This window comes from Schistocerca gregaria, chromosome 5 (genome assembly GCF_023897955.1).
Source record: "Schistocerca gregaria isolate iqSchGreg1 chromosome 5, iqSchGreg1.2, whole genome shotgun sequence".
Lineage (NCBI taxonomy): Eukaryota > Metazoa > Arthropoda > Insecta > Orthoptera > Acrididae > Schistocerca > Schistocerca gregaria.
Genome location: NC_064924.1, coordinates 601,524,365 through 601,539,485, shown reverse-complemented (window position 1 = coordinate 601,539,485; position 15,121 = coordinate 601,524,365). Strand labels below are relative to the sequence as shown.

The following is a 15,121-nucleotide window of genomic DNA, read 5'->3' as shown; positions in this document are numbered from 1 at the left end:
AAAACAACTGGCAAGTAACAGGCTAATTTTAAATCAGAAAAATAAGGCAAAGGCTATGTGGCCAGTCATTAAATCTGAGTTAGGTGTTAAAGCCTTTAACATTGAAGGAAATACTATTGTAAGTCCAGCTCAAATACAAGAGTACTTTAATGAATGCTTTATAAATGTAGAAATTCTGATGTAGATGTTCAGATTATCACAACAAAGTAAATCCCTTTGACTTAGATGAAAAATCTGATAACTTTCCAAAATACTTAAAAGTTTCTATGGAGGATGTAGAAAATGCTATTCTAACATCAAGAAACAAAAATTCAGCAGGTTGGGATGGAATACCCACCAAAGTTATTAATGTGGTACACAATAGAATTGCAAACCCACCAGCTCAAATAATAAATCAATGTTTTGAAGATGGCTGTTTCTCATAGGTACTGAAATATGCTGAAATCAAACCACTCTTCAAGAAGGGATCATGAGAGATCATGGGAAATTATCATCGTATTTCGATTCTCTCATTCCTAGCTAAAATATCTGAAAAACTCGCTGTTGCACAAATACAAAACTTCATTGCAAAATATTCTGTTGTTCTAAACAATCAATTTGGTTTTCAGCAGGAGAAAAATACCACAGATGCAGTAAACAGTTTCATTTAGAAAATAAGTACATCAATAGACAAGAGCAATAAAGTGGCAGGAATTTTCTGTGACCTCACAAAGGAGTTTGATTCTTAAACAATGCATTTCTTGTTTACAAACTTGAAAAGTATGGCATTAGCAACAGTGCCCTACAATGGCTTAAATCCTACTTATCAAACAGATAGTAAAGTGTTAGCATCTCATCAAATGGTGCATATTATTTTTCTGACTGGAAAAAAATTTCTCACTGTGTTCCACAAAGCTCCATACTAGGCCCAATTAAATATCAGCTCCCCATCAGTTCTGTTCACAGATGATACTTTTGTGTTAGATGAAGATTGGGATTTCAGAAAAAATTCTCAGATCTGTGATCAGAATCCTTTCAGTTGGATGGGTTGAATCTAAACATATCCAAGACTCAATAATGCAGTTCAAAACCAAACAGTCTGAATGTGATCAGATTAAGATTGTACACAAGAACCACGATATAGAAGAAAGTGACTCAATCAAATTCTTAGGTTTAAACGTAGATAAAAATTTGAGCTGGCAGGCACACATTGAATACCTAGTAAACAAACTGAGCAGCTTTGTATCTGCAAATCAAATATTATCAACTGCAACTGACATGGACACATGAAAAGTAGCACATACAAACTACTTTGATTCCATTATCAGGTATGGTATTGCTTTTTGGGGTAATGCAACAAACATAGTGCAGATACTAAAAATGCAGAAAAAAATTATTCAAAATATGTGCACTGCAAATCACAAAGAACCATGTCAACCATTATTTAGAAGACTTAAGAAATTAACTATGCCATCCTTATACATACATGAGATTATTATATTTTTGTAGACCAGACCTGAATTATTTGAAAGGAAATCATTTTGTCCATTCACATGATAATAGAAACAAAGAAAATTTTATGCTCCCCACCCACCACCTCAGACTGTATGCACAGGGACTTCAATACATGGGAATGAAAATTTGTAATAAATTAAAAGGCAACAAGCTGATGCAGACGAATTTAGGTTCACTTAAAGAAAGATATATCAGGTACTGACACTAAAGTGTTATTACTCAGTGGATAAATTCATGCAGGACAAACTGGAAATTTGAGCTGGGTACAATGTGTTACATATTCCAAGAAATATCCTTGTAGCATTATTATTTATTGTTGTGATATTATTTGATAATGTAAAAATCATTGTAACTGTATTATAAATTTTTTACGTGTTTCCTGTATGAAAACCAAATGGACTGCAAATGTACATCAAGAGATGAATAAAATACAATACACAATTCACATAGTACCTCAATTTATGAATTTGAGTTGTTCTTCAGAGTGCACAGATTCATATGTCCATACACAGATAAATTATCCTAACTTTGGGTAAAAGGTTGCCTGTACACTCCTGTATTTTGCTAATATTTCCAGTAACTGTCATGGGTAATACACGACTCAGAGTAACATTTTTCACAGCTGCTAATTCAGTTTTTCTCACACCTGATGCTTGTCACTAGTCCACACCTTTTTGCACATTCTGTTACATATATTGGAGTGTTAAGTATTACTTAATACCTGAAACTAATACAAAACATTATTAACTACACACTTAAAATGGATATTTGACTTACCTGGAATAATAATGGTTGCAATTGCATACAGAAATCCAGATAGTACCATTATTCTTGTCCTATACTTAAGGCTATGAAATTCTGATATGAAAGTTAGTCGAATAGCCATTGGTCCAGAGAGTCTGAAACAAAAATAGGAAAATTTGTTAACTGCAGACATGATGTCTCTATTAACTGTAACCTTGTAACTATAATGATAAAAGACACTATGTGATTCCCTTTTCACGAGCAAATGACCCAGATAAAATCTTATTCTGTTATACGAAAATCTGTCATGTGTCAACTACTTTATAGTATTTTTGTAAGATTCAACAAACTCTCATTGGAGACATAGTTAGAAAACTCCAAGGTAATATAATGTGAGATGAGCCAACACATTATGTCACACATAATGATGAATTATGTATTACCTACAGCAGTTATCAGAGAACGTTTGAGAAACAAAAGCATAGATGTGACATTTTACACCAAGAAATATTTAAACAGGAGAAGGATGTGATACTGTCACAGGCACATATCCCCTGCTAACGATCACACAATAAGAAATTTTATATGGAAGATATTGAGTAATAATTTTAAAAATTCTTGTAAGTTATCTGTTTCATTAATAATCTTATTATTACATGCAGTCACAGGCATGCAAAATGTTCACTGCTACCTTTACCAAGTCACTCACTTAATGTTTATATTTTTCAAAAGAAATTTACTTTGCATTGTGTTAGATTGGATGGAATTATGTTGAATTGGGTTACTGTCCTTTTTTTTCCCTTCCACAGATTAGTTTCAGTTTCTGTTCCATAGACCCAAAAATGAAATGATTGTCATGGGTGTAGAATATGTCAGAAAGCATAACATAAAAAAAACTATTTTATCTTATTCCATTTGTACACTTCAGTGTGATATAGCATATGCACATTATTTCTCTTCATATACTGAATGTTATGCTGTCTAAACACGGCTACCTCTGCCTTTTATTAAAATATAAGAGGATTTATTGGTTGGAGGAGTTTCAATGAAACCAACACATTTTTGGATGTTATAAAGCCAGATTGCCACACACTAAAAATTGGAGTTTGGATAAACAGGAGAGTGGAAGTAGCGCTAATATCATTAAGTTATGAGTCAGTCTGTATGGCTCAGTACATTGTTATAATTATTCAGCTTTTTGTATTGTGTTAGTATCCTACAAGTATTTATCCTTCATTGGATATTAAGCCAAAAATCATGTTTGTGACATATATGCCAGTTGTATTGTTACTCACATGCCCCACAAGGAAACCTGACAAAGGGAGAAGATTGGTAAATGCCCTAGTACTGTATCTGATGAGTATATTGTGAAGACTAAGTGGATTTTACAATACAAAATCCGCCGTATTTGAGAGCACAGCTTCAAGAGTTAATAGATAATAGTGAGTAATATCAGCAATACTGTACTTATATTTTATCATGAAATTTGTCAGTGTAATCTGAAATTTCTTTGTGCTTAAGAATAATTTTTATTTTTAGCAAGTGAGAGAATAAGGTGTGAAAATGGAGCAACTTATTACAGAGTGCAATAATATATGAAAAGTAGCAACCATCAGAATAAAGACACTGCAGTTTCGTCATAGATTACAATGTGGAGATTGTGATGTGCCTAAGTGGTGTGGCTGGAGTCACAAGGAAATTAAACACAACCTTAGTTACAGATCAACAGTAAGTGGCTAATGATATAAATATGATCATTTGTTTATGTATCGTTAGAGGTAACTCTTTTGTTTAAAATGTGATGTTGATGTATAAAAAAGTGGAAGAAGCTGTAAAATGCTGATGCTGATGATAGTACAGAAGCTCTGTGGCTTTAAAGGGATTACTGTATCAAAGAAACAGGTCACCATACAGTTCTGTGTGGCCATTGTTAAAAGGTACTAATAATGTTGTTTGTCTGTTGATCTTCAATATTCCCTAAGTTTTTAGTATGGGCTTTAATGTCAGTTATGTAGAGATTTTGGTCCTGAGCAGAACAGATGTTTGAGTACCAGACAGGTGAACTGACTTTACACTAATACTAAAAATGTATTGCGAATACATAGAAAGAAGGATCCTTTATTGTATGATTATATGATAGTGGACAAACACTGATAGCAGTTACTTCTGTAAAATATCTGGGAGTATGCTTGCAGAACGATTTGAAGTGGAATGATCATATAAAATTAATTGTTGGTAAGGCGGGTCCCAGGTTGAGATTCATTGGGAGAGTCCTTAGAAAATGTAGTCCACCAACTCATTCAACCTATACTTCAGTATTGCTCATCAGTGTGGGATCCATACCAGATCGGGGTGATGGAGGAGATAGAGAAGATCCAAAGAAGAGCAGCGCATTTCGTCACAGGGTTATTTGTTAAGCGTGATAGCATTACGGAGATGTTTAGCAAACTCAAGTGGCAGACTCTGCAAGAGAGGCGCTCTGTATCGCAGTGTAGCTTGCTGTCCAGGTTTCAAGAGGATGCTTTTCTGGATGAGGTATCGAATATATTGCTTCCCCCTACTTATACCTCCCGAGGAGATCATGAATGTAAAATTAGAGAGATTCGAGCGCGCATGGAGGCTTTCCGGCAGTCTTTCTTCCCGCGAACCATATGCGACTGGAACATTAAAGGGAGGTAATGACAGTGGCACGTAAAGTGCCCTCCGCCACACACCATTGGGTGGCTTGCGGAGTATAAATGTAGAATGTAGATGTAGATGAAACTATAAAGTTTACAATATTCTGATGAACAGTGCATTTGGTATTATTGGTATATTGTGATAAATAGATAACATTCAACTAATTTTAAGTTTTAAGAATCCTGCACAAGTGGTGGCCAAAGGTTGATCATTTCATTCAGAGCAACTTAAATCTGAATTTGTAGTGGTGTAGAAGAGGAATTTTTGTAGGAAGAATCCCCTATTGTTAGTTATTGTTGCATCTTGCAGGGAAAATTTTGCATGATAATTCATAATGATGGGGAGTGAGTCATTTTACATTCACATCACAAATTAATTCATACACACAGTTACATTCTGAACATTTCTAAGGTTTTCATTTCTTTTTTCTTTTTTTTTAGTTACAAAAAGAAAAGAGATATACAGATACGAGTTAATAATGCCTAACCATTACAGTAATAGAAATTCTTATGCAGAATAGGAGGAGTTGTGAAGGAGAAACTTTTTCAGTTTGTTTTCAAATTTTACTTCACTGTCTGTCAAGACATTTAATATCACAGAGTAAGTAAATTTTTATTGCAGCATTGTGCACCCCTTATTGTGCTAAAGGCAACCTTAATGTGGAGTAATGAATGCAATTTTTCCTTCTGGTATTGTAATTATGTACATCATTGTTCCTTTTGAAATGTAGTGGATTATTTACAACAAACTTCATGAGGGAGTAAATATATTGTGACTCAGCAGTCAGAGTGCCCAACTCCTTTAAACAGATGCCTGCAAGATGATCGTGGGTGAGCAACACATAGTATTCTTAAAGCACATTTTTGCATGATGAAGACTTTCTTTGTTAAAGATGAGTTGCCCCAGAATATTATTCCATAGGACATTATAGAATTAAAATATGTAAAATATGTCAACTTACTGATTTCTCTCCATCAAGATTTTCCATGATTCTAAACACATGTGTGGCTCAACGAAGATATTTTAAGAGCTCCCAGATGTGTGTGTGTGTGTGTGGGGGGGGGGGGGGGGGGGGGGTTCTTTTCTTTTTTTCTTTATTTTTTTTTATTTTTTTAAGTTTAAATTCTCATCAGTATTGATCACTAATAATTTTGGAGTTCCCAACCTACTTATTATTTCATCACCATGTGTTACACTTATCGTTGGTGTAGTTCCCATAGATGTGCAGAATATGCTGTGGCTTTTTAAAGATGAAGGTGACGCTATTCACAGAAAACCAGTGTATGATACTTTTAAGAACTATGTTTACCTTTTCTTCTGTTTCTGTATGTATGCTTGGATTGATTACAATACTAGTGTCATCTGCAAAAAGAACTAGTTCTGCTTCCTGTGTACTGGACAGAAGATCATATATATGAGAAATAGTGGTGGATCTAAGATTGAACTTTGGCGAACCCCGTACATGATCTCTTTCCAGTGAGATTTATGTCCCTGGAATATATTGCTTGAATTCCTGAGTACAATTTTCTGCATTCTTTTGGTGGGATACAACATTATCCATTGGTTGGCTATACCATCAGTCCCATAAGACATCAATTTATCTATGAGAATACTGTAATTCATACAGTTAAATGCCTTAGGTCATAGAAAATACTAGCCAGCACTATTTTATTATTTAATGGTTGTAAAATCTGGTGACTGAATGTGTAAATGGCATTCTCAATAGAGCAACCCCTCTGAAACCCAAACTGAGATTTACTAAGGACACTATTGTTGCTAATATGAGATACTATTCTAGAATACATCATCTTCTCAAAAATTTCGGAGAACAATGTCAGCAGTGAAACAGGTCAGCAGTTATTGACATCTCTTTCTTAAAGAGGTGTTTAACAATAGGATATTTTAGTCTCACTGGAAAAATGCCGTGAGTTAGTGATACATTGCATACTTCAGATAAGACTAGCCTTATTACATGGGAACAAATTTTTAAGTACTCTATTGGAAACACTATCAAAATCAGATGAGCTTTTATTTTTGAGAGAATGCACAATTTCCTTAATTCCAGGAGAACAAGTCGGTGATATATTTATATGATTGAATTTTATGAAAGTTACCTTTCCAACATACTCTTGTGATTTTGCTCTTTAACTGTTAGTCCCTATGTTTTCTACCACATTTAAGAAGTGATTATTAAGTCCATTTGATAATGGTGACTCATCAAGTATAGCCCTTCCATTCATTTCAGTAATGATGTCCTGTTCTGTGGTTGGTTGTCCTGCCTCTTATTTCACTATGTTCCATATAGCTTTAAGTCTGTTGTTGGAAGTACTGATTTCTGACATTATGTGAATATTCTTTGATTTTTTTAATAACCTCTCTTAGTAATTTTGAGTAGTTTTTGTAGTGTGCAACTACTGCCAGATTCCTACTTGTGTTTGCCAAAAGATACATTTTCCTTTTCCTTTCACAAGATACTTTAATCCCTCAAGTGGTCCATGGATTTTTTACGTGGCCATATAGTGTCCTTTCTGATTAGCTTAGGTGGAAAGCTATTTTCAAATAATGATGAATTTATCAAGGAATAGAAAAATTTTATGATAGTATTTGCTTCATTATAAATTACATCCCAGGTCATCTCCTGTAAACTATTCTTAAAAACATGGAATCATTAATTATTCTATCTGATTTCCACTGTGGAGTACCCATACTGTAAAGCACTAAGTTATTTATCATAACTAATTGTGCATCATGATCAGAGAGAACATTTGTTACTGGGTAAACAGATATTTTGTTGCTCTGAGCTTCATCAAAGAGAACATTGTCAATTAGGGTCCTATTGTATTTATTTGCCTATGCTGGAAAGTTAAAAAAATTTAAAAAAGGAAGTATATTTGTGTAAAAGATTAATTTTTGTTTTTCTATTTTGTATGAAGTGAATCATGAGGCAAGGTGGGAGTTGATTATATTTACTCAGAACAATGTAAACATTCTTACATAACAATAGTTAACTTTTCAAGATGGTTCCTGAGTCTTGCTCAGGCACTGGCTGTGGGTAGTTACTGAATGGGACTTAGGCTTCATCTGGAAAGTGTTAAACAGTCACAAGCTACCACCAGATCCATACTACATGGAGACTGTTTATCCAAAAAGAATATTTGGGTTCTATCATAAAGGAAAACTTGTACTATAGAGCTACAGAGCTTACTTTGAGGCAGTACAAGATGAGCCAAATATAAACATTTATCTCAAGTAAGAGGACACAGATTCTAAAGAAAAGTATGGAAATTTTGTAATAAGTAAGGATTTCAGATTTCCCAAAAAATAGATAAGTTGAGATATGCTGTTTCACCAAACTGCAAAGACATTGAGATTGATTCTGAACCAAACTAACACACACATCTAACTGACATAGCTTACATACTCTTATTAGGAAACACTATGGATTTTATAGAACTAGGAGGGACATATTCAGAAGTTGGAGCTTTTAATCAGGCCAAGAGGAGGGCTCATGTGGTATATTTGACTGATTGACACCTGAGAAATACAAGTGATTGTCTTGAGTCCCAGTGTAGCACACAAAATTAATGTATCACAAATATTTTCTTTTTATATGTAGTAACTGAACATGAATTGCCTGTCCACTACATCATAATACACTTTTCCTTCAGGTAAATAGTACTTTCACGTAAAATTTAATTTCAATTCTGACATTCTTCTTTAAATTTCACATCAAAATTTTCAAACAAATGTCTTCTCTATGGACTTGTTCTGAGCTTAATAATTCATCTGTGCTTGTACTGACAGATTAAGTAAAATAAAAGGTGAAGCCAGTGACTTGGTATTAAGAAAAACTGAGCAAATACATTATTGTACCAAAACACATTATAATGCTATACTTACACTACACCAGTCATAAATTTGATTACTACCAAAAATGCAAAACTCTGTGTGAAACTCCCAATCAAATTTAAAACTCCATCCACTGCATACGCTACAACTATAAGTTTTCTTCTGCCAAGCATATCTGATAAAAAGCCCCACAGAAATGACGATAACAGCATCCCTGCAAGAACAAAAGAGAAAATTGAAATCACTTTTAATACTACATCATATGGCTCAAGTTGTGCACTGTTCAGAAATTACGTGTTCTTTACACATGTCACTTTTATTCTGTAATGTGTATGAGAAATTCATTACACTTTAGCTATAACTTAAAAATATATTTCTTAACTTATAGCTTGGGCTCCTGAACTGTTGAATTTGCTATTAAACAAAGCAAGATTTTTAATCTAACCACTGTTTCTATTATACTTACCTTAAGAGCTATGAGTGTGTCTCTTCACTTTCTTATCACTCTCTGTCTCTAGCTGCCACAACCACAGCTAATTTGATTAGGAGGATGGGAAAGGGTAGGGGAAAATGTTCATAGAGTGACAGCGGAGGAGAAAAGAGAAATTTACAACCATCATGCTGAGAACATCACAAATAAAGAGTATTATCAAAGTTATATTAGACACTAAAAATAAAGATTCCAAGACTTACCAAGCGGGAAAGCGCCGGCAGACAGGCACATGAACAAAACACACAAACACACACACAAAATTACGAGCTTTCGCAACTGGCAGTTGCTTCGTCAGGAAGGAAGGAAGGAGAGGGAAAAATGAAAGGGTGTGGGTTTTAAGGGAGAGGGTAAGGAGTCATTCCAATCCCGGGAGCGGAAAGACTTCCCTTAGGGGAAAAAAAAAAAAAAAGGACAGGTGTACACTCGCACACACACACACATATCCATCCGCACATACACAGACACAAGCAGACATATTTACAGGCAAAGAGTTAAGGGCAGAGATGTCAGTCGAGGCGGAAGTACAGAGGCAAAGAAGTTGTTGAAAGACAGGTGAGGTATGAGCGGCGGCAACTTGAAATTAGCGGAGGTTGAGGCCTGGCGGATATCGAGAAGAGAGGATATACTGAAGGGCGAGTTCCCATCTCCGGAGTTCGGATAGGTTGGTGTTGGTGGGAAGTATCCAGATAACTCGGACGGTGTAACACTGTGCTAAGATGTGCTGGCCGTGCATCAAGGCATGTTTAGCCACAGGGTAATCCTCATTACCAACAAACACTGTCTGCCTGTGTCCATTCATGCGAATGGACAGTTTGTTGCTGGTCATTCCCACATAGAAAGCATCACAGTGCAGGCAGGTCAGTTGGTAAATCACGTGGGTGCTTTCACATGTGGCTCTCCCTTTGATTGTGTACACCTTCCGGGTTACAGGACTGGAGTAGGTGGTGGTGGGAGGGTGCATAGGACAGGTTTTACACCGGGGGCGGTTGCAAGGGTAGGAGCCAGAGGGTAGGGGAGGTGGTTTGGGGATTTCATAGGGATGAACCAAGAGGTTACGAAGGTTAGGTGGACGGCGGAAAGACACTCTTGGTGGAGTGGGGAGGATTTCATGAAGGATGGATCTCATTTCGGGGCAGGATTTTAGGAAGTCGTATCCCTGCTGGAGAGCCACATTCAAGGTCTGATCCAGTCCCGGGAAGTATTCTGTTATAAGTGGGGCACTTTTGGGGTTCTTCTGTGAGAGGTTCTGGGTTTGAGGGGATGAGGAAGTGGCTCTGGTTATCTGCTTCTGTACCAGGTTGGGAGGGTAGTTGCGGGATGCGAAAGCTGTTTTCAGGTTGTTGGTGTAATGGTCGAGGGATTCAGGACTGGAGCAGATTCGTTTGCCACGAAGGCCTAGGCTGTAGGGAAGGGACCGTTTGATATGGAATGGGTGGCAGCTGTCATAATGGAGGTACTGTTGCTTGTTGGTGGGTTTGATGTGGACGGATGTGTGCAGCTGGCCATTGGACAGATGGAGGTCAACATCTAGGAAAATGGCATGGGATTTGGAGTAGGACCAGGTGAATCTGATGGAACCAAAGGAGTTGAGGTTGGAGAGGAAATTCTGGAGTTGTTCTTCACTGTGAGTCCAGATCATGAAGATGTCATCAATAAATCTGTACCAAACTTTGGGTTGGCAGGCTTGGGTAACCAAGAAGGCTTCCTCTAAGCGACCCATAAACAGGTTGGCATACGAGGGGGCCATCCTGGTACCCATGGCTGTTCCCTTTAATTGTTGGTATGTCTGGCCTTCAAAAGTGAAGAAGTTGTGGGTCAGGATGAAGCTGGCTAAGGTGACGAGGAAAGAGGTTTTAGGTAGGGTGGCAGGTGATCGGCGTGAAAGGAAGTGCTCCATTGCAGTGAGGCCCTGGACGTGCGGGATATTTGTGTATAGGGAAGTGGCATCAATGGTTACCAGGATGGTTTCTGGGGGTAACAGACTGGGTACGGATTTCAGGCGTTCGAGAAAGTGGTTGGTGTCTTTGATGAAGGATGGGAGACTGCATGTAATGGGTTGAAGGTGTTGATATACGTAGGCAGAGATACGTTCTGTGGGGGCTTGGTAACCAGCTACAATGGGGCGGCCAGGATGTTTGGGTTTGTGAATTTTAGGAAGTAGGTAGAAGGTAGGAGTGCGAGGTGACGGTGGGGTGAGGAGTTTGATGGAGTCAGGTGAAAGGTTTTGTAGGGGGCCTAAGGTTCTGAGGATTCCTTGAAGCTCCGCCTGGACATCAGGAATGGGATTACTGCGGCAAACTTTGTACGTAGAGTTGTCTGAAAGCTGACGCAGTCCCTCAGCCACATACTCCCGACGATCAAGTACCACAGTCGTGGAACCCTTGTCAGCCGGAAGAATGATGATGGATCGGTCAGCTTTCAGATCACGGATAGCCTGGGATTCAGCTGTGGTGATGTTGGGAGTAGGATTAAGGTTTTTCAAGAAAGATTGAGGTGGCTGAGGGACTGCGTCAGCTTTCAGACAACTCTACGTACAAAGTTTGCCGCAGTAATCCCATTCCTGATGTCCAGGCGGAGCTTCAAGGAATCCTCAGAACCTTAGGCCCCCTACAAAACCTTTCACCTGACTCCATCAAACTCCTCACCCCACCGTCACCTCGCACTCCTACCTTCTACCTACTTCCTAAAATTCACAAACCCAAACATCCTGGCCGCCCCATTGTAGCTGGTTACCAAGCCCCCACAGAACGTATCTCTGCCTACGTAGATCAACACCTTCAACCCATTACATGCAGTCTCCCATCCTTCATCAAAGACACCAACCACTTTCTCGAACGCCTGAAATCCGTACCCAGTCTGTTACCCCCAGAAACCATCCTGGTAACCATTGATGCCACTTCCCTATACACAAATATCCCGCACGTCCAGGGCCTCGCTGCAATGGAGCACTTCCTTTCACGCCGATCACCTGCCACCCTACCTAAAACCTCTTTCCTCGTCACCTTAGCCAGCTTCATCCTGACCCACAACTTCTTCACTTTTGAAGGCCAGACATACCAACAATTAAAGGGAACAGCCATGGGTACCAGGATGGCCCCCTCGTATGCCAACCTATTTATGGGTCGCTTAGAGGAAGCCTTCTTGGTTACCCAAGCCTGCCAACCCAAAGTTTGGTACAGATTTATTGATGACATCTTCAAGATCTGGACTCACAGTGAAGAACAACTCCAGAATTTCCTCTCCAACCTCAACTCCTTTGGTTCCATCAGATTCACCTGGTCCTACTCCAAATCCCATGCCACTTTCCTAGATGTTGACCTCCATCTGTCCAATGGCCAGCTGCACACATCCGTCCACATCAAACCCACCAACAAGCAACAGTACCTCCATTATGACAGCTGCCACCCATTCCATATCAAACGGTCCCTTCCCTACAGCCTAGGCCTTCGTGGCAAACGAATCTGCTCCAGTCCTGAATCCCTCGACCATTACACCAACAACCTGAAAACAGCTTTCGCATCCCGCAACTACCCTCCCAACCTGGTACAGAAGCAGATAACCAGAGCCACTTCCTCATCCCCTCAAACCCAGAACCTCTCACAGAAGAACCCCAAAAGTGCCCCACTTATAACAGAATACTTCCCGGGACTGGATCAGACCTTGAATGTGGCTCTCCAGCAGGGATACGACTTCCTAAAATCCTGCCCCGAAATGAGATCCATCCTTCATGAAATCCTCCCCACTCCACCAAGAGTGTCTTTCCGCCGTCCACCTAACCTTCGTAACCTCTTGGTTCATCCCTATGAAATCCCCAAACCACCTCCCCTACCCTCTGGCTCCTACCCTTGCAACCGCCCCCGGTGTAAAACCTGTCCTATGCACCCTCCCACCACCACCTACTCCAGTCCTGTAACCCGGAAGGTGTACACAATCAAAGGGAGAGCCACATGTGAAAGCACCCACGTGATTTACCAACTGACCTGCCTGCACTGTGATGCTTTCTATGTGGGAATGACCAGCAACAAACTGTCCATTCGCATGAATGGACACAGGCAGACAGTGTTTGTTGGTAATGAGGATCACCCTGTGGCTAAACATGCCTTGATGCACGGCCAGCACATCTTAGCACAGTGTTACACCGTCCGAGTTATCTGGATACTTCCCACCAACACCAACCTATCCGAACTCCGGAGATGGGAACTCGCCCTTCAGTATATCCTCTCTTCTCGATATCCGCCAGGCCTCAACCTCCGCTAATTTCAAGTTGCCGCCGCTCATACCTCACCTGTCTTTCAACAACTTCTTTGCCTCTGTACTTCCGCCTCGACTGACATCTCTGCCCTTAACTCTTTGCCTGTAAATATGTCTGCTTGTGTCTGTGTATGTGCGGATTGATATGTGTGTGTGTGTGCGAGTGTACACCTGTCCTTTTTTTTTTTTTTTCCCCTAAGGGAAGTCTTTCCGCTCCCGGGATTGGAATGACTCCTTACCCTCTCCCTTAAAACCCACACCCTTTCATTTTTCCCTCTCCTTCCTTCCTTCCTGACGAAGCAACTGCCAGTTGCGAAAGCTCGTAATTTTGTGTGTGTGTTTGTGTGTTTTGTTCATGTGCCTGTCTGCCGGCGCTTTCCCGCTTGGTAAGTCTTGGAATCTTTATTTTTAATATATTTTTCCCATGTGGAAGTTTCTTTCTGTTTTATTTATATTAGACACTGTTAAACATTCAGTGTAAATCAAATGTATGAGATTTACTCCACCATCTGAGTCTTTGTTAAGATCATTTCGATTTGGGAGAAATAAAGGAACATGTGATGCTATACTAACTCTGTGACTTACTGAAAATAATTACACTAATTTCGAAACAAAATGACTGGTTTCAGCCATCATTGGCCATCTTCAAACCAAAGAAATATCATACAAATCCAATACTGAACAATTCTGCATTTCATCGAAAAAATAAGAGTTCTGAAAAATAACACAGATGTGAAATAGAAGTGAATTTGATATACAGGTTTTCTTTGAACATCATATCACAAACAGAATCCACGTGTTACAGACTGAAAACATTTGTTTAGTTGATCATTATTGTAGATCTAATATGGGAAAAGGTGGAGCTACAATATTTGTTAGGAATAATGTTGTGTATAAATCTTCAGATGTAAACTAATATTGTGGTAAACAGCAATTTGAGGTGTGTGGCATCTAGATAACAGCAGATAGTACAACAGTTATTGTCCTGTCAATTTGCTAATGACAGTACACTACTTATTGACAATTCATTACAGAAACTTGAGGTGTCAACTAATAAGGCTTTTAGGGATACTGTGAACGGGATTAATGTAAATGGTCTTTCTGTTAATTACAGTGAAACAAACTATATTCAGTTGCACACCATCTCTGAAGAAATACTAGATAGATAGGATGGACAGTTCAAAATACCAGGACTTACATTCTGATAGCAAATTAAACTGTTCAAACCACATCCTGGATCTATGCAAAAGACTGAATTCTGCAATTTATGCTTTACACTTTGTTTGCTCGTATAGAAACATGAAAACCATTAAATCAGTTTATTATGGTTATTTTCTCAGCATGTGGCATCATATTTTGTGAAAATGAGCCACTAGCTAGAAAAGTGCTTGTTCCCAGAAAAGACCCACAAGAATCATGAGTGGAGTACACCAAAGAGCAACACGCAGAAATCTTTTTAATGAACTTGAAATCTTCACACACACACTGTACAATATATATTCTCCCTTAAGTGCTTCATACGGCAATAAAGAAATTGGAGTATAGTACAGAAGATGGTCCATTTCAGTGGCTGTAAGATTTTTAATGCCCTCCCTTCACAAATTAAGTATT

At 38.7% G+C, this 15,121-nt stretch overlaps 1 protein-coding gene across 1 annotated transcript in view; it reads right to left on the bottom strand.

The window, feature by feature from the left end:
- LOC126272232 (synaptic vesicle glycoprotein 2B-like) overlaps positions 1 to 15,121 on the bottom strand; it is a 239,420-nt gene that overhangs the window by 111,624 nt on the left and 112,675 nt on the right. The window contains exons 4-5 of the mRNA XM_049974934.1: positions 8,818 to 8,980; positions 2,272 to 2,393 (exon numbers count right to left, since the gene is read on the bottom strand). Coding sequence (XP_049830891.1) covers positions 2,272 to 2,393; positions 8,818 to 8,980 — 285 coding nt within the window. The remainder of the gene's footprint in view (positions 1 to 2,271; positions 2,394 to 8,817; positions 8,981 to 15,121) is intronic.